General features: G+C 40.1%; 1 protein-coding gene across 1 annotated transcript in view; it reads left to right on the top strand.

The window, feature by feature from the left end:
• The window catches only part of LOC132823656 (hepatocyte nuclear factor 4-beta-like), a 72,353-nt gene extending 55,494 nt beyond the window's left edge, over positions 1-16,859 (top strand). Inside the window, exons 5-10 of the mRNA XM_060837605.1 lie at positions 15-170; positions 1,119-1,206; positions 9,321-9,473; positions 10,633-10,869; positions 16,212-16,334; positions 16,720-16,859. Coding sequence (XP_060693588.1) covers positions 15-170; positions 1,119-1,206; positions 9,321-9,473; positions 10,633-10,869; positions 16,212-16,334; positions 16,720-16,859 — 897 coding nt within the window. The remainder of the gene's footprint in view (positions 1-14; positions 171-1,118; positions 1,207-9,320; positions 9,474-10,632; positions 10,870-16,211; positions 16,335-16,719) is intronic.
• Positions 16,860-21,154: the final 4,295 nt, after the last annotated feature.

Here is a 21,154-nt window from a genome sequence, read left to right as displayed (position 1 = left end):
TTCTCCAATGGTAGATGTCTGGTTTCAGTCCTGTCCATCATGCTGATATTGCAATGAAGAAGATTGCAACGATCAACGATGTCAGTGAATCCATGAAACAGCAGCTGCTTGTTTTAGTCGAATGGGCAAAATCTATCCCAGCATTCTGCGAATTGCTATTGGATGATCAGGTCAGTGAAAGGCATGGCAAATAGAAAACACATTATTCTTGTTAAAAAAATTCCTAAATATATTTTTTTTTGTGCTACCCAGCTGAGTTGACAGTTAATGCACTATACATCTTTCACATTGAACAAGCATAGTCATTAAACTAAGTGTGATTCATGTGAGAGATAATGCAAGATATTTTGTATACGTGTTTGAGTGGTACCTTGAAAATGTTTGGCTATGTATCTAATGACTCCCTACATGATAAGTAATAATTTTGATTAAAATGATTGCTGTTAAACGTTTTGATGATAAAATGTGTAATTGCAATAAATACCCCATCAGCTGACTTGAAGTTGAAAATATTTAGTAAGTTGTGAAGATGGGAACAGGATGGAACAAAGAGACAGAAATAAATTATGCGAGTAGGCAATACTGACAGCTGGAGTTCATGTGGGATCATCCACTTGGGATCTTGGGAAAACAAATGAAAATCTGTTCTTAATGAAACATGGGGGGTCAAGAATGATATTGTAGTGAATGAGGCTGTGTATCCTGGTGAAGAAATCAATAAAACTACAAGCACCAAGTATTATCAAACAAGCCAATGGACTGCTAGCATTCACCTCAACGGACTGTAATACAAACTGAAGGAACTGATGTTTCAGTTGTTTAAAGCCTTAGTCAGACACCTTTCAGTTTTGGGTACTGTACATCTGTGGGTACTATTGATCATGGCGGAGATACAATGTAGATTCACAAAACTGCAACTGGAATTCAAAGGATTACATTATGAAGAGAGGTTGCATGGAGTTGCATGAAGCATCACTGGGAAGACAACAGTATCTAAAGATTTGGAACAATGGGAAATAAATTAGGTTGAGATACAAATTCGTTACCATGTTAGAATTGGTTGCTGAATGGAACACTTATATTCCTATGATCTTATCACTGTCTGTTTATTTCTATAGGTTGCATTACTTAGAGCCCATGCAGGGGAACATTTGCTGCTGGGTCTGGCCAAACGTTCAATACCTTACAAGGACATCCTCTTGTTAGGTAATGATTGTTGTATCTAATATTGCAAGAGGATTAACAATTTTCAAACTATTTTGGCTTACTGTTTGATAACATTTAAGACCACCCAAGTGCATTGTCAAGATGTCTTCTTTTCTCTACAGCATGAAAACTAAAGAAAACATTTGAAAGGAACATTTAATGAACTGTAGCTTCTAGCTGCAGTTCCATATGTACCTCCAATGGTTTATCTATGCTCTGACTAGACCATACTGTACCACTCAAAAACTGAAGTTTTCTCCATGACAGTGTGTATGCCATTGCATTTGTAATATTTTGAAAATATTAGGTTGTAATTTATTTTCAGTGCTCCAGTGTTGTAATTTAAGGATAGATAATTAGGGTTATCCCTTTGACGTAAATCTCACATCAATATCCGGAATATTACAGTTTCTCTATGTTTTTTAATCCATTACTTCATTCCACCAGTAATTACAGTGACGTTTTCAGGCATTGTAAAGAGACACTTAATTATCTATCAAATATTCATGAAGGAGTTAAAAAACAATTATGCCATTTGACCATTTGTAAAGTATCAATGTTGTTTACTGAATGGTGTATTGGGTATTTTTAAGTGAGAATCTAACTCTAAGGGCCATCTATTTAGCTGTAAATTAATTTAATAGAAATTTATTTTTAATTAAATAATAGCTAGAGGGTAAAAATGGCAGTCAGCAGGGTAATATGCTTCTCCTGAGGAATGTGGGAAATCAGAGACAGTTTGAACGTTCCTAACAACTACAACTGCAGGAAGTGTGTCCAATTAGAGCGGCACGGCGGCCCAGTGGTTAGTACTGTTGCCTCACAGCACCAGGGAGCTGGGTTCAATTCCTGCCTCAGGCGACTGTCTGTATGGAGTTTGCAAATTCTCCCTGTGTCTGCATGGGTTTGCTCTGGTTTCCTCCCACAGCTCAAAGATGTGCAAGTTATTTGAATTGGCCATGCTAAATTGCCCATAGTGTAAGGTGCATTAGTCAGAGGGAAGTGGGACTGGGTGTGTTACTCTTCGGAGGGTCAGTGTGGACTGGTTGGGCTGAAGGGCCTGCTTCCACACTGTAGGGAATCTAATCTAATCAATTGCTGCTCCTGACAGATTGTATGAATGTATTAGAGCAGCACACATAGGAACATGCAGGAGGCATAAAGAGTCATAGACAGGAGTTTTACAGACGTGGTCACACTCAAGGTTCAGGTAAAAAAGATGGGTAACCATAGAAGGGACAGGCAGGCAGTGCAAGAGAACCTGTGGCTATTGCCCTCCCAATAAATATACTGTTTTAGATACTGTATGGAGGGCATTGTCTACCAGGCAATGTGAAAATGAAAATCCAAGATTCGTAAACCTTGGATGACAAGCGAAACTGAGAGCTTAGTCAAAATGAAAAATAAGGCAGCAGTAAGGTTAGAGAACTGAAGACAGACAAAGCACTTGAAGAATAGAAAGAAAGCAGGGAAGAACTTAAACAAGGAGTTGGCAGCCATGAAATATCCTTAGCAAACAGGATTAAGGAAAATCCCAAAACACTTAAGGATTTTTAAGTAGCAAGAAGGTAGCTGGGCAAAAGTAAGTCCCCTCAAGGATAAAGGAATTTATGCAAGGAACCAGAGGAGGTGGGTAAGGTGCTTAATGAATACTTTACATTGGAATTCACAAAGGAGGAGGACTTGGTAGGTGTTAAATTTAGAAAGGGATATGTTGATATTCCAGGGTTCGACAATATAAAAAAGGAGGGGGAGATTTTATCTTACAAACATGACTGAGTTTTTTGAGGGAATGACAAAGTACATTGATGTGAACAGAGCAGTGGATGTTGTCTATGTGGACTTTAGTAAGGCCTCTGACAATGTCTCTCATGATACCAAAGGTGAAGTCACATAGGATCTGTGATGAGCTGGTAAGATGGACATAGAACTGGTTTACCATAGAAAACAGAGAGTAGTGGTGGAAAGGTGTTTCTGACCAGTGGTGTTCCTCAGGTATTGGTGCTGGGACCCCGGTTATTTGTATATATAAATGATTTGGAGGAGAATGTATGTGGCCTGATTAGTAAGTCTGCAGAGGACATGAAGATTGGGAGAGTTGCAAAAGGTAAGGAGGATTGCCAAAGGATACGGCAGAACATAGATAGACTGGAGACTTAGGCAGAGAAAAGGCAGATGGAATTTAATCTGGACGACTGTGAGGTATTGCAGGAAGGAAGTAAACAGTAAATAGCAGAACCCTTAGTAGCATCAACAGAGGAATCTAGGCTTACAGATCTATAATTGCCTGAAAGTGGCAACAAAAGTGGATAAGATGGTCTTGAAGTCATATGGCATGCTTGCCTTCACTGGTTGAGGCATACAGTATAAAAATTGGTAAGTCATGTTGCAGTTTCTCGAACTTTAGTTAGGCCACATTTTGAATATTGTGTATAACTCTGGCCACCACACTACTGGAAAGATGTGGAAGCTTTCGAGAGGTACAGGAAAAGTTTACCAGATGTTGCCCAGTTTGGAGGGTGTTGTGGGCAAATCAGCACACGTTACCTTTAATTCAGCCACTGAATAAGAAATGTTACAGCCAACCAAGTACTGAAACAATGATTTATATTTTATTGCATGTAGCAACCAAAATGAGAGTCCCCAAATAAACAAGTTAAACCTCACAACTCAATTTGGCTATTATATGATTAATGGTGGAATTTAACTAAGATTCCACCTAACAGTGTCAGTCTCAGGATGTCCAGAGCATGATCTTTGTGCTGTGTTGATCTTTGAAGTTCAGCTGAAGGAGAGTTCTGGTGTTGGATTCTTATATCGTACAGTTGTCCTTCAGGTCTATGTTGTGATATTATTAAGGATTCTTCAGATTGTTTCATACAAATTATTGACTCCTCCTGTGAAACCATCAAGTCTGCAGCTTGCCTTCTTATCAAGAAATGTTTCTTGTTACATTTGGCCTTAACTCTCTGAAATCACAGCTCTCCTGTGATTAACTCCTTAAAGTTATTCTGCAGATCAATTAGTTGTCCTTGTGGCATGAGGCAGCCATTCATAAAGCAATTGATAGAACTGTTTCGTTGCTGTAGCTTTGACTCCCTCTTCTCCCAGACATGGCTAATTACTTTCAATCCCCTGTATAAGTCTGTCCTTGTCCCCTAATACAGCAAACTGTATTTCAACTGACACCTTATAGAACATAGAACATAGAAGGATACAGCGCAGTACAGGCCCTTCGGCCCTCGATGTTGCGCCGACCGAATCCTACCTAACCTATACTAGCCCAATAACTTCCAAATGCCTATCCAATGCCCGCTTAAATGACCATAAAGAAGGAGAGTTCACCACTGATACGGGCAGGGCATTCCATGAACTCACAACCCGCTGTGTGAAGAATCTACCCCTAACATCTGTCCTATACCTACCACCCCTTAATTTAAAGCTATGTCCCCTAGTAACACCTGACTCCATTAGCGGTAAAAGGATCTTAGTATCTACCCTATCTAAACCCCTAATCATCTTATACACTTCTATCAGATCTCCCCTAAACCTTCTCTTCTCCAATGAGAACAGCCCCAAGTGCCTCAGCCTTTCCTCATAAGATTTTCCTACCATTCCAGGCAACATCCTGGTAAACCTCCTCTGCACTCGTTCTAAAGCTTCCACATCCTTCCTATAGTATGGCGACCAAAACTGCACACAATACTCCAGATGAGGCCTCACCAGAGTCTTATACAACTGCAACATGACCTCAGGACTCCGGAACTCAATTCCTCTGCCAATAAAGCCCAGTACACCATATGCCTTCCTCACAGCACTATTTACCTGGGTGGCAACTTTCAGAGATCTGTGTACATGGACACCAAGATCCCTCTGCTCATCCACACTACCAAGTAGCCTACCATTAGCCCAGTAATCCATCATCTTGTTATTCCTACCAAAGTGAACGGCTTCGCACTTAGCTACATTGAATTCCATTTGCCACATTTCCGCCCAGCTCTGCAACTTATCTATATCCCACTGTAACCTACCACTTCCTTCCTCACTATCCACAACTCCACCGACTTTTGTGTCATCCGCAAACTTGCTTACCCAGCTTTCAAGTCCTTCCTCTAGATCATTTATAAAGATAACAAAAAGCAATGGTCCCAAAACAGATCCTTGTGGTACACCGCTAGTAACTGCGCTCCAAGATGAACATAATCCATCAACTACTACCCTCTGTCTCCTTCCAGCCAGCCAATTCCTAATCCAAACCTCTAATGTATCCTCAATGCCATACCTCCGAAGTTTTAGCATTAGCCTACCATGGGGAACCTTATCAAACGCCTTACTAAAATCCATATACACAACATCTACTGCTTTACCCTCATCCACTTCCTTAGTCACCTTCTCAAAGAACTCAATAAGGTTTGTGAGGCACGACCTGCCCTTCACAAAACCATGCTGGCTATCCCTGATCACGTTATTCCTACCCAGATGTTCATAAATCTTATCCCTTACCATTCTCTCTAAGACTTTGCCCACCACTGAAGTCAGACTCACTGGCCTATAGTTACTAGGGCTATCCCTACTCCCTTTCTTGAACAATGGGACCACATTCGCTATCCTCCAGTCCTCTGGTACTATTCCCGTTGACAACGACGACATAAAAATCCAGGCCAATGGCTCTGCTATCTCCTCCCTAGCTTCCCATAGGATCCTGGGGTAAATGCCATCAGGCCCAGGAGACTTATCTATATTCATCCTTTCCAATATTCCCAAAACCTCTTCCCTGCATATTTCCAGGGCATCCATTCTAATTATTTGTGATTCCATATTCACATCAGCAACAGTGTCCTGTTCCTGAGTGAATACTGATGAAAAGTACTGATTTAATGTCTCTCCAATCTCCTCCACCTCCACACACAACTTCCCACTACTATCCTTGACTGGACCGATACCTACCCTAGTCATCCTTTTATTCTTGACATACCTATAGAAAGCCTTTGGGTTTTCCCTAATCCTACCAGCTAAAGACTTTTCATGTCCCCTTCTCGCTCCTCTTAGCTCCCTCTTTAGCTCCTTCCTGGCTACCTTATAACTCTCAATCGCCCCTACTGAACCTTCACGCCTCATCTTTACATATGCCGCCTTCTTCCCTTTCACAAGGGACTCCAATTCCTTACTAATCCACGGCTGCCTCACAAGGCCCTTTACACCATGCCTGACTGGTACATACCTATCGAGGACACGCAGTAGCTGCTCCTTGAACAATCCCCACATCTCATTAGTGTTCTTCTCTTGAAGCCTGTTTTTCCAATCCACACATCCTAAGTCATGCCTCACAGCATCATAATTGCCCTGCCCCCAGCTATAGCTCTTGCCCTGCGGCGCACGATTATCCCTCTCCATCACTAAAGTAAAAGTCACCGAGTTGTGGTCACTGTCCCCGAAGTGCTCACCTACCTCCAAGTCTAACACCTGGCCTGGTTCAATACCTAGAACCAAATCCAATATAGCCTCCCCTCTTGTTGGCCTGTCGACATATTGTGTCAGGAAACCATCCTGCACACATTGTACAAACACCGACCCATCTAATGAACTCGAGCTATAGCTCTCCCAGTCAATATCTGGGAAGTTAAAGTCCCCCATAACAACCACCCTGCTATAAATTGGCATTCTCAATAAGCAGGTATTAAATACCACAGGTTTACTGTAGTATTGTGACCTCCTTACTATCCAAGTAGTCAGTTCAGGATGCAAGCGAGAAAGCTGTCTGTCAGTAAGTTTATTTAAGGCAAAGTTGCATTATTATTTGTGATAATGCTGTAAATAAAGTATAACAGTGAGGTATATAGACCATGCATTACTTTTCTGTGCCTTATGGTTGTCTTACATTGAATATATGGACATCTGATTCAACCAGAATATTTGATCAATAGGCACAATCCTGTCCAATAGGTATCAGTTAATGAAAAGTTTGGTTTATTCCAGCTAAAATTATTGCTGATCCTTTTGTTTACCTCACAGTCATCCAGATTAAATTCCATCTGCCTTTTCTCTGCCCAAGTCTCCAGTCTATCTATGTTCTGCTATATCCTTTGGCAATTCTCCTTACTTTTTGCAACTCTCCCAATCTTCCTGTCCTCTGCAGACTTACTAATCAGCTTATCTTTATTCATTCTTTCAATCTGTGAAAAATTATTAAAGTTCTGAAGTTTACACTATCACAAGTGTATTAACTTTGAGGATACATTGGACAAACTTGGTTTGTTTCATTGAAACATCAGAAGCTGAGGAACAATCTGACAGAAGTTTACATAATTATGGAATGGATAGAATGGACAGTCAAGAGTATTTTTTAATTACGGGGGGCATAGGTTTCAGGTAAAAGGGGGAAATTTTAAATGAGATGTTAGAGGCAGGTTTTTTTACACAGTACGAGGTAAATCCCTGAAATGCACTGCCAGAAGAGGTTGTGAAGGTAGATACATTATCAACAGTTTAAGAGGAGTCTTGACAGATATATGAATAGGCAGGGAATAGAGGGATACAGACCACATGGAGGCAATAGGTTTTTCATTTAGAAAGGCATCATGTGTTGGTACAAGCTTAATTCTTAATTCTTTATTTTTTTAGAGAGTTTGAGAGGACAAAGTTTTGTTAGAACACAAATTTACACCACATCCTATTCAGAGAAAGCACAACTCCTTCTTAGAAGTATAAGCATCGTTCCATTCTCCGAGTAGCTTGTGAAATTTTTCCACAGTCCTTTTCTAACACTCTAATTTGAAAGTCCACTTTGAGGAAGGCTCAGCTGGCCATGAACCTTTGTAAACTTTAACGGTTTGTTCATTGTAATAAGCTATGGTTTGCTTCTGCTGCTTGGCACACAAATAGTCCTGTCAATAGTGATGCATATGACCACTCCTGGTGATGGATGTTGAAATCCTTCAGCCAGAATTATTCTGTGCCCTTACCATTCTCAGTGTTACTTTCAAGTGTTTTTCAGCATGGAGGAGCACTGAGGAGATGTGGTAGGTGATAATCAACAGGGAGGTTTCCTTCCCATGTTTGACTGGATGCCATGACACCTCATGGGATCTGGCGTGAATGTCGAGGCTGCCTGGGGAAACTTTCTGCTGATGTATGTTACTGTGCTGCTATCTCTGCTGGGTCAGATATGCCAATTGATCAGGATATTCCAAAGCTCGGTGATGGTGGTATCTGGGACATTGTAAGTTATGATTCCCTGACCATGACTGCGTTGGGCTGTTTCTTGATCAGTCTGTAGAAAGGTTTTGATCCAAGCCCAAGTTGTTGGTAAGGAAGACAATGCAATATCATTGGGTCTGGGTTTGTTGTTCTCATTTCTGGTGCCTCAATCACTGCCAGGTGATTCATCTGGTTTCATTACTTTCTTTAGACGTCTGGCATTTTGTTAAAACTCCACCATTTCAGAGAGCATTTAAGAGTCAATTATATTGTAGTGAGTCTGGAGTCACATGTAGGCCGGGCACGATAAGGAGGGCAGATCTCCTTCCCTAAATTACATTATTGAAACCCATGGGATTTTCTGGCAGTTGATAAAGGTCACAAGATCACCATTAGGTGAGATTTTAATTCCAAATTTCAATGACTTCAAAGTTCACCATTTGCCATGATGGGATTTAACCTACTCGTTAGGTTGAGCTCTTGATTATTACTCTCGTGACATTACCACGGTCCCACCAAATAGAGAACATTTTAAAAATATCTGCAATATGTATATTTTATGAACAGTATTGTAGTTTATATTGCACCATGCAGAAGATTATAAACTTCAAGAGCAACTGTAACACAGTCACTATTAGTACACATCATTGTTAAAAAACAATGGTTTGTCAATGCTGCTCTTGGCCCTTCCTGCATGCTCCTCTTACATTCTCATTCATGATTAACAATACTTCTTAACATTTTCCAAACATTGGATAGATTGTTAAGTTTGATGCAAACTAGACTATTTGCATTTATAAATATAATCTATGTGTTGACTGTTTTTAAATGATTTTCAGATATGTTTAAAGATGTTCAATTATATTAGTTTTGAGAATTGAAGGTACATTGCTAATAAAATCCACCCTTTTCTACAGGAAATGATTACATCATTCCCAGGCACTGCCCAGAGTTAGAGATTATGCGTGTTGCAAACAGGATTCTGGATGAACTGGTGAAACCATTACATGACCTCCAGATAGATGAGAATGAATTTGCTTGCCTCAAAGCTGTGGTATTTTTTGATCCAGGTAAGTGTCTTTGTTGATTAAACATAGTTTAGGTACCAACATAGCTCATTACTTATTATGATCCCAGACTCCTGGACAAAATCAAACCTTAGAACATGCTGGAAAACATATTAGGTCTGGCAGCATTTGTAGAGAGAGAACGAGAGTTAACCTTTCAATTCTGGCATGACTCTTCTCACAATGCAGAATAAAATCTGATTTCTCAGATCAGTTTTTATATGAAGAAAATTTAACATGGTGGTCATGTACTGAAATATAAGACCATACAATATAGGGGTTGAATTAGGCTATGCAGCCGATTGAGTCTGCTCTGTCATTCAAGTGTGGCTGATATGTTTCTCAAACCCATTTGCCTGCCTTCACCCTGTAATCCTTGATCCTCTTACCAATCAAGAACAGTCTATCTCTGTCTTAAATACATTCAATGACTTTGTTTCCACAGCTCTTTGCAGCAATGATTTCTACAGATTAACCACTTTCCAGCTGAAGAAGTTCCTCCTCATCTCAGTTCTAAAGGATCATCCCTTAACTTTGAGACTATATCCATGGGTTCTAATCTCTCCTTCTAATGGAAGTATCTTGTCTACATCCAGGCCTCTCAGTATTCTGTAAGTTTCCCCCTCATCCTTCTAAATTCTATTGAGTACAGACCCAGAGACCTCAAACGCTCGTCATATGACAAGTCCTTCATTCCAGGATCACTTTTGTGAACTTCCTCTGGACCCCATCCAAGGCCAGCACATCCTTCCCTTGATACAGGACCGAAGACTTCTCACAATACTCTAAATGAATATTTTCCATCCCAAATTACCCAGAGGGCAGTTAACAGTCACCCACATTGCTGCAGGTCTGGAGTCATGTATAGGTTAGACCAGGTAAGGAAGGAAGATTTCCTTCACTAAAAGACATTAGTGAACGAGATGGGTTTTTACAACAATCAACGGTGCTTATGTGATTGCCTGGATGTTAAGGTAGGAGTAACAGTCTACTAGAGAGAAGAACTTAGTGAGACAATTGTTTGTTTTCTCATCTTTAATTATCACCGTTATTTAACTTTAAATTGCTTGTATTTATCCATTTTTCATCAAAAAGTACAAATGCCTGTAAAATGTAGTGTTTTATACCGAAGTGTTAATTTCCTGTGACCTTTGTATCACAGATTGCAGGGGTGTTAGTGATTCAGCAAAAATCAAAAACATGCGATTCCAAGTGCAGGTCAACCTGGAGGATTATATCAATGATCGTCAGTATGATTCCCGTGGACGATTCGGTGATATTCTCCTACTTCTTCCATCACTGCAGAGCATCACATGGCAGATGATTGAACAAATTCAGTTTGCCAGACTCTTCGGAGTGGCAAGAATTGATAATCTTTTGCAGGAAATGCTGCTGGGAGGTGAGAAGCTGGTTTTATTTTTAGTTATAGACTGTTAATAAGACTAAGCTAATTTGTGTAACTCATGGTGAAACAATCTGTTTATACAGTATAAGGAATTTCCATTACCGTACAATTAATTATAAGCTGTTCCTATGTTAAGTGTTGATGAAAAGAAATTCAAAAACAATTTGTGAAAATAGAAAGTTGGGCCCATGAATAAAAACTTTAACATAATAGGTAGATTGTGATATGTGGATGCCTTGAGACGTTAAACTGTTCACTTCTGAGACTTAGATATAAATCTTGTCTCAACTGATAAAATTAAAGCCTTTTCTCATTTCAAACCAGGCCGATCAAACCCTACCTTGGATTTTAGTTTCAGCTTCTAGACCCTCAATCCCTGATCTCAGCCACCAGTGCCCAACTCTTGTACAGGCATGCCCCAGCAACTCCCTCAATGATATGATTCTGAACCTAACTGCTCTTTACTCCTCCAGTTACAGGTTGCTTTGCTCCTGCCTTTGTTGCTAATAGGCTTACATGATGAGCTCATTGGGCCAGTGAGTGAAATGGCTTCCTTCTGGACTGTAAATTTCTACGTCTATTATGTTTAGCAAGCCAATCAGCAACAAGTGCAGGAGAGAAGGAACATGTGATTGGTGAAGCAGCTCCACATTTCCTTCCATTTTGCTTCTGGGGTAACATTTCTCCAAATATTCACTCCAGCGAGTGAACTTTCTCAGCCATTTAAGGGTTTTTGATTCTGATTCATCTGCTGCCCCATGTTATTTTGAGTAATAGACTCCAATGTGATATGGTTTTTCAAAGGTAAAGGCATTTTAACTGCTTGAAAGCTGGATTAGGAAAGAGATTCTGCTGATGGACTGTGAGAAATTAGGCACTAAGTTAAAAAGCAGAATCTTAAAGGTAACCTCTGGATCACTAACTATGCCAATGTGCAAATTAATATCAGGTAAGTAAGATTAAAGACATTTATGCCTGGCTCAAAGACTGCCGTGGGAATTGTGGATTCCAGTTCTCAGGTCACTGGCATCTACACCTGAATTGTGCTAGGGCTATTGTTCTATTGAGAAAGATTACTAGGAACAGAGGGAAAGCTTTAAACTTAAATGAGGAAAGTCAGGGGTCAAGCGTCAGCACATTTAACAAATTGATGGGTAGGATTGAAGCAGGAGAATAAATAGCAGCATGAGAAATGGATGTAACAGTCTTGCAGGAAGGGACAGAGATAAAAGAAATACTAGAATATACTAACAGTAAAGAATAAATATTACAAAGTTAACAAAAAAACTAAAGACTCTACCTGAGTGTGCATAGAATGCATGACAAAATAAACAAATTGATAGTGCACATTGATGTAAATAATTATGATCTGACAGCCATTACAGAGGTGGATCTGCAAAATGATAAGGATTGGGCCCTGAATATTAAGGGTTAGAGAACATTCAAGAGGGATAGCAAGCTGGGAAAAAGTGGAGGTGTAGAACCCTTAATGAAAGATGGCATTGGCACAATAATTTGAGATGAGCTTCCTTCAGGAGTCAGGTTGTCAAAATGGTTTGGGTAAAGTTATAGAATAGTTGGAAGAAGAAGTCACTTGTGGAAGTGATCTACAGTCCCTCTAACATTAACTACAATGTAGGACAAAGTACACAAGAAAAGATATTGGGTGCTTATGATAAAGAAATGGCAATAATTGTAGATCATTTTAATATATATGTACCTGGAAAAATCAAATTGCCTATGGTAGTTTTGGTGAAGAGTTCACAGAATGCTTTCCAAGATCATTTCTTTGAGTAGTACGGGTTAGAACCAACCAGGGAGCAGGTTACAAAAACAGAAAATGTTGGAAACTTTCAGAAGTTTTGAAGAAGGGTCAAATTTCCCCATCCTACTATTTTGTTATCATCTCCACAGATCCTGCCAACCCTGCTGAGTGTCAGCAGCATTTTCAGTTTTTACTTCAGATTTCCAGCTTCTGCAGTATTATATTTTTATTAAGAGAGCAGACTATATTAGTTTCAATATTGTTTAATGAGAGGGGGTTAAAATTACCTCAGCGCATGGGCACATCTAGGCAGCTGGCACCACAACATGACTGAAATTTACACACAGGAAATGGAGAAGCCTGAGTCTAAGACTAATGTTTTAAACTTAAATAAGGGTAACTGTGTCATGTTGAAAGCTGAACAAGCTAAACTGAACTGGGATACTGGCTAAGCAACAGATATGTGGAGAAGCAGTGGCTGACTGTTAAAGGGATACTTTAGAATACTCTGAATAAATAAATTCCTAATATGAAGCAAAATTCCAAAGGGATATCTCATCATCTATGTTTAACTAAAGAAGCTAAGCGAAGTGTAAAATTTAAGGAAAAGTGAATAAATGCATCAAAGACGAGAGGCAGGTCAGATGATTGGTCAGAAAATAAAGAATGGAAGAGAATAACCAAAAGGTTAATTGGGAGAAAGAAATGAGTGTATAAGAAGCTAGCTATGAATGTGAAAACAGATAGTTGGAGTTTACACAGATATCTAAAAGGGAAACAAATCAATTAAATAAGTTCTGAAAAAGAGGCATACTGGACTCAAAGCATTAACTCCATCTCTCCCTCCACAGATGCTGCCAGACCTGTTGAATTAGTCCTGCATTTGCTGCTTGTTTCAGATTTCTAGCATCTGCAGTATTTTGCTTTTAATTGAATAAATTGAATGTTGGTCTTCCAGAGAGTGAGATTATGGAGTTAGTAGTAAACTATAAGGAAATGGCAAATGAAATGAAGAAGGGTTTTCACCATAGAGGTTACAAAAAAAAATCAAAGTAAAACCTGCATATCAGGTGGGAGAAGGAAGAAAGGAACTGGATGAAATTGCGATCAATAAGGAAGTGGTACTGAGAGAACAGATTCCTGATCACATTCATCCTAAGGTCTTAAAATAAGTGACTAACGAGGAGTAGATGCATTAATTTTCCAGAACTTAGAGCTTCAGAATGGAAAGTAGAAATGTAACTCTGCTATTCAAGAAGGGAGCAAGGTAGGAAACAGCCTCATAGTGCCAGGGACCCAGGTTCGATTCCAGCCTTGGGTGACTGTGTGGACTTTGCACATTCTCCCTGTGTTTGCGTGGGTTTCCTCTGGGTGCTCCGGTTTCCTACCACAGTCCAAAGATGTGCAGGTCAGGTGGATTGACCATTCTAAATTGCCAATAGTGTTAGCTGCTTTAGACAAAGGGAAATGGGTCTGGATGGGTTACTTTCAGAGGGTCAGTGTGGACTTGTTGGGCCGAAGGGCCTGTTCCACACTGTAGGGATGCTAATCTAATCTAAAAATAAGCTTAACGTCTGTAATAGTTAGAGTCAAAAAAAACCTGCAGACGCTGGAGTCCAAAGTAGAGAAGCAGAAAGCTAGCAGAACACAACAAGCCAGGCAGCATCAGAAGGTGGAGAAGTCAACATTTCAGGTATTATATCTGTAACATTGACTTCTCCACCTCCTGATGCTGCCTGGCTTGCTGTATTCTTCCCACCTCCTGTTTGTCTACCCTGATGTCTGTCATAGGCAAATCAATCATTCAGGAGGCTATAGTTGGGTACTTAGAAAAAGTTAATCAGAAAGAGTCCAAGTGATTTTTGTGAAAAGGAGCCTATGTTAATCAATTTATTGGAGTTCTTTGAAGGAGAAATGTGCACTATTAAAAAGGGGAGCCTATTGATATACTGTACTTGGATTTGCAGAAGAAAATTTATAAAGCACCACATGGAGGTTATTCTGCAAAGCAGCGCATGTTATAGGGAATAACGTACTGGCATGGATAAAAGATTGGCTGGCTGGCTGGCTAAAAACAGAGTCTGCGTGAATGGGTGCGTTGTCTAATTGACAGGATATGTGAGTTGGCTATGCTCTGGTCTCAAATTGTTTTTCTCTAACAACAGGATGGTTCCCAAATGTTCACAAGATAGCAGGAACAGGGTACTGGATTAGCCATGATCATATTGAATGGAGGAACAGACTTGAAGGGCCAAATGGGATTCTGGAGTAGATTGGTGCTGGAAAAGCACAGCAGTTCAGGCAGCATCCGAGGAGCAGGAAAATCAATGTTTCAGGCAAAAGCCCTTCATCAGGAATACAGGCAGAGTACCTGAAGGATGGAGAGATAATTGAGAGGAGGGTGGGGGTGGGGAGAAAGTAGCATAGAGTACAATAGGTGAGTCGGTGGGGAAGGAAGGTGATAGGTCAGGGAGGAGGGTGGGGGAAGGTAGCAACGAGTACAATGGGTGGGATGAAGGTGATAGGTCAGAGAGGAGGGTGGAGTGGAGAGGTGGAAAAGAAGATAGGCTGGTAGGACAGGTCATGGGGACAGTGCTGAGCTGGAAGTTTGGAACTGGGGTGAGGTGGGGGAAGGAGAAATGGGGAAACTGGTGAAGTCCACATTGATGCCCTGGGGTTGAAGTGTTCCTAGCCGGAAGATGAGGCGTTCTTCCTCCAGGCATCAGGTGGTGAGGGAGCGGCGGTGAAGGAGGCCCAGGACCTCCATGTCCTCAGCTGAGTCGGAGGGGGAGTTGAAATGTTGGACCACAGGGCAGTGTGGTTGATTGGTGCGGGTGTCCTAGAGATGTTCCCTAAAACGCTCTGCTAGGAGGCGTCCAGTCTTCCCAGTGTAGAGGAGACCGCATCGTGAGCAACGGACACCCACACCAATCTGCTGTATGGTTTCACTTGTCAGCCTTTTTGGTCACTGCTGAGGCATTCTGCGTGTTTCTGGTATAGTTTGATCAAGTTTACTTTCCTATGTTCTGTGTGGGCCTATTATGTGTAGGCAGGATGGCAGATCTTTTCCCACACCTCTTAAGATTGGGATGAGGAGAATTTATTTTCCTGAGATGGTCAATGGAATGTTTTTCCCTAAAAAAAGTGGGGCACAGTCATTGAATTTATTTATGACTGAGCTGAACTTTCGACAGACGATGGAACCAGGAGTTTGAGGAGCAGACGGTCAAGTGGAGTTGTGATCACAATCTATTGAATATGATCTTACTGAATGTTGGAATAGGCTCAAAGGACTAAATGGACAACTCCTTCTACAATATCCTTTTCCTATCCTACACGAATAGTTCACATACTATGTCTAAGTTCAGGGCTATAAGCATCATTTGTTTTTCTTTAACTCATCATGGGTGAATACTTTAAAATAATGTAAATCAAGTGGGGTCATCTGACTGATGAATTATGAAAAAACAACCACACAGGACTGGTATTCTGTCACATTATTTTACCTAAGCCTACTTTATAGCTTCTTTCTTTTTGAAAATGTTCACTTTATAATCTTTATTTGTCACAGGATCCACAACTGAAGTAACTCAGTATCCACACTCTGGACATTCTGGTCTACTTCACAATCCTCTAAGTGGCCATGCAGTGATTACAACGGGTGTGCCTTCAGCAATCCATCATGTTCAGATCTGTAAGTTTCCTCACTGGAGTTTGACAGAAACTAGTCTTTGTAAAATGTCCGAATTTGAAGAGTACCTAATGCTCCTTTAATATTGCACTAACACTTATTTTGAATTCTGCAGTCCACTTTTATTGAAAATTAAGGGAAGGTATTGTTAATAATCTTGATGGCATTCACCCTTCCAGATAGGATGACCATGGTTATTACCGAGAAGCGATTGCAAATCTTTTTAAATGAATTGCAAGTGATACAATCAGAAGGAATTGAAGATTTTCAATACTTGAACCTTTTTTTTGGAATATGCAGGAAGTTTTCTTGCGCAAGAAGTTTACTAGTTTGGATGTTTCCAGATTGACAATGGCATTTAATCTGAATTACTTTTTCTTCCTTGCAGCATCACCAGAGACACCACTTCCATCACCATCTTCTGGCTCAGGAAATGAAGAATATAAACTGCACCCTGTTGCTCAGATTCAGACACCATCTGCACGCATGCTGCCTCAAACCATCACTCCCAAGCGGGAAATATTGTAAAATAACAAAATTAATGTAATCCCACACTGATCCTGTGCAAAAACATATACCAAATTATATCAGGACTTCTCCAAACCACAAATGTCAGTTAATATGGAAGTGAAACAACAATGTGTGTTGTGAGCTGTTATATACTGTGGTTACAAAGAGAATGATCAATAGTTTTCATACCATCTCATATCATTAATACGCACCGAAGTCAAAAGTGTGGAAAAATATTAAATATGTTTATATACCATTTACCTTGAATTTCCTCTGTATTAAAATCGAGACACACATAATCGAGCACGATCATAGAATTTTGGGTGTAAGATAGTTATACTCAGAAGTCCAATGCATTCAAATTGTTAAAACTGTCTTTCAAACTCTCCATCTGAACCATAAGTCTATCCATAAAACTGGCTCTGCCCATAAATTAAGGGAAGATGAGAGTAACTGCCATTGACATCAAGGCAATATTCAACCAAGCATGGAATCTAGAAGCTCCAGCACAACTGGAGTCAATGGGAATCATGGGGAAATCTCAAGGCTGGCTGGAGTCACAAAGAACCATGGCTGAGATTGTTGGAAGTCAATCACTCCAGTCTAAGACATCTCTGCACGAATTCCTCAAGTTAGTTTCCTAGGCTTAGCCAACTTTTGCAGCTTCATCCATGACCTTCCCAATGTCAAAGAAGTGAGGATGTTATGCTTCAGGGCATTGGGGAAAAAAAAACACCTTGAATGCTGTGTGCAGTTTTGGTCTGCCTTCTTATTTAAGGAAAGATGCAAATGTTAGGAGGTAATTCAGAAGAGGTTTACGATATTGACTCCTGGAACGAGTTAATTATCCTATGAAGAAAGGTTAAACGATTTGGAATTGTTTCCTGGAGTTTAGAAGTGAGGAGCAACTTGATTGAGGTGTACAAGACCCTGAGCTGTCTTGACAAGGTGGAGGTAGATAGAACGTTTCCTCTTGTGAGTGTGTTTCCAAGACTGAGACACTGTTTTCAAGTTAGGGATCGTCCTTTCAGGAGAGATGAGGAGGAAGGTTGAGCAACTTTGGAACACATTGCCTCAGATGATGTTGGAGGTAAGGAATATTTTTAGTGGAGAGGTGCGAGTTAGGAAAGGAAATGGTTATCAGTACTAGGCGGGAATGCGAAATCTGAAACACAAACAGAAGAGCCATGATCCTTTTGAAATATAGAATAATCTTGAGGGGATGAATAATCTACATTGGTTCCTATTTCATATATTCATAGGAACTACATTACTGTGTTTTTAATGTTGCTGGGTCAATATCCCAGAACGGCATGGTGGCACAGTGGTTAGTACTGCTGCCTCACAGCACCAGAGACCTGGGTTCAATTCCCGCCTCAGGCGACTGACTGTGTGGAGTTTGCACGTTCTCTCTGTGTCTGCGTGGGTTCCCTCCGGGTGCTCCGGTTTCCTCCCACGGTCCAAAGGTGTGCGGGTCAGGTGAATTGACCATGCTAAATTGCCCGTAGTGTTAGGTAAGGGGTATATATAGGGGTATGGGTGGGTTGCGCGTCGGTGTGGACTTGTTGGGCTGAAGGGCCTGCTTCCACACTGTAAGTAATCTAATCTAATCTAAACTCTCCAACAATAACAGAAATTGCTGGAACAGCTCAGTAGGTCTGGCAGCATTCATCAGAACCAGTCCCAAAATGGTCACTCTGCTTTTTCTCCACAGGTGCTTCCAAACCTGCTGAGCTTTACCAGCAACTTCTGTTTTTGTTTCTGATTTACAGCATCCACAGTTATTTTGATTTTTACCTTAGAATTCCCTCCCTAACAGCATTATACCTCAACTCCATGATCTGCAGCTGTTCTAGAACGTAGCTCACCACCACCTTTTATAGGCCAATTAGGGTAGCCCTGGCCAGTGAAGCTCATATCCCACAAGTGAATCCCACATTAGTTTCCCATATTTGCACTCGCTCTGAAGCTCTTTCAAAATTTTGACTGGATTTTCTGAGTTGCAGCAGAAAAGTGCAATGCTTCTAAAGTTTAATCAGATTTGTTTGAGCACCTAAAAGAAAAGAGTCAGAGACTGAATCATGTTTTGCCTTTTTGTTTGCATACATTTTTAATGGTATTTCACACAATGAAATGGAAAAACTTCCCTGATTGCAAGTTGCTAAGCATGCATGTCTAATGTGCATGCATGATGTTTAAGTGAGTTGAAACTTTAAGTTTCACACATGGCAAGAATTTAAGAACATAGGAACAGAAGTAGGTCATTCAGTCCCTTGAGCCTGTTCCAACCTATAAGGTGCAATCAACATTTTTCTTTCAACCATTTTCATATTCCAACAGGATTGACAGGAAATCTGAGTGTAACTAAACATGACACAATGGATACGTTTTTGAGTCGAACTTCATGATTGTGCTCATGGAGTAAGTTCAAGCCCATTATATTGTACTGTTTAAGAAAAGTAAAATTGAGAGCCTCTGTAAAGTATTTGGAGAGAACTTTGTGCATCATGCCACTGACTTTGTTCAGTGATCAAAGACCTGCAGCATTTTAAACAATTTCAAATATTTCACTGATTTATTAAATAAAATTAAAATTAAAAAAATTTTGTATGTAAATCATGTGGCATTATAGCACTGTATTACTGACACACTGCATGGAGTTAATAATTTCATTAAGGCTTTCCTTGAGCTTTCTGGATAGCTCATCTGCTTAAGGATGCAACAATCACAATCCCATACACCAGGAACGCCTTAAAATCAAATGGCTTTGCTTTGCTGACTTGTTAGGCTCACAGATTGGCAGTCATGCAAACTCTTGGATAGAGAAGAGCATCTTTGTACCTTTAACCCAGCAACAAGTCAGAATGTACAGGAAATGAACAGAGCAGTTCAGGTAACATCCGAGGAGATGCTGCCTGAACTGCTGTGCTTTTCCAGCACCTCTCTAATCTAGACTCCGGTTTCCAGTATCTGCAGTCATTGTTTTTACCTAGGAAATGAACAGAGAAAAGAGGACAGCGAAGGGAGAATTAAGAGAGGACAACATGCCCCACGGACTCGTAAATTGAATTGCTTCGTTCACATCAGGGTTTCTTTCGCACAGTGCTTGAAAAGAGGGAATATCAGGATGATGCTGTTTTTCAAGGAGCAACTGTAATTTATTTTTCAATAAACTTAGAGAGAATTTATCACAATTTTCTAATGTAGATATTAATAGCAGCAAAAAAATACATCATGTCAGCAAATTAATGTCTGTAATCAAACAAAATAAAGGCCCAGATCATTTTTGAAACTGTAATCTTCTGCAATCTCAATAGGTCTCCAGTGATGGCGTACACGGCAGCCTCCGTAATTTATATCATCTGATATATCATCTGAAATCTCAGTGAGATTCATGCCTTCAATACAACTATTCTCTTCGTCAGTTTTGGCTTTTTTTCCCCACAGATATTATTATGAAAAACAAAATCGTGAAATATTGCATGAATTACAATGGAATTTTTTTTCTCATAAACATATTTATTTGCAAATTTTTTAAACTTTAGAAACATATAAAATTATTGAAAAATACAATCAATAACAAACATCAGTAGAATAAAAACAAAAAACCCCACAAATTACAAGACAACTACTGTCTACTAACTACTAACTTATCCTATAATACAAAACAAACCCTAACACTGTACAAAGCAACACCAAAAAAAAGAAAAGCAAAAAAAAACAAAAACCACAAAATACAGAATAGCTATGCTCGGCACAAAGCTCCTAAACAAAGGAATGGGAGTACTGTATATATACCTGTATTAGCTCAGGAGACCCCCACCACTTCCCCTCCCTCCTCCAGGGCCCAGGGCTTGACAAATCTAACAACCTGATTAGACAAATGCCCTAGTTAACTGACAAATCTATATCCAAATAACTCAAGTAGGGCTGCCATGTCTTGTAAAAATGGTCTGTTGTGTGGTGCACCATGTTTGAAAAAAGGTCCAAGAGAATGTGCTCCATAATTAACTTCCGTCATCCCAGCCAAGCTCAGCGGGTTCTAAGACACCCAATTAATCAGAATATTCTTCCGTGCATAATATGCAAGAATATTAAATAGTTTCTTCCCATGCCCGTCTAAAGATGGCAAATTCGGTAGACCTAAGAGGAGAGATATTGGGTCTCCTTTGACTTCAGTCCTCAATACCCTCGCTATCTCTCCCGCCACAGCATTCCAATAAACACAGAGCCTGTGGCATGTCCAGAAGCAATGGGTAAGAGTACCTACACTTATTTTACATTTGGAGCACACTGAAGATGCCCCTTTTTTA

Source organism: Hemiscyllium ocellatum, chromosome 17, assembly GCF_020745735.1.
Source record: "Hemiscyllium ocellatum isolate sHemOce1 chromosome 17, sHemOce1.pat.X.cur, whole genome shotgun sequence".
NCBI lineage: Eukaryota > Metazoa > Chordata > Chondrichthyes > Orectolobiformes > Hemiscylliidae > Hemiscyllium > Hemiscyllium ocellatum.
Note: the sequence above shows the minus strand (reverse complement) of the source record. Positions and strands in the feature narration are given on the sequence as shown.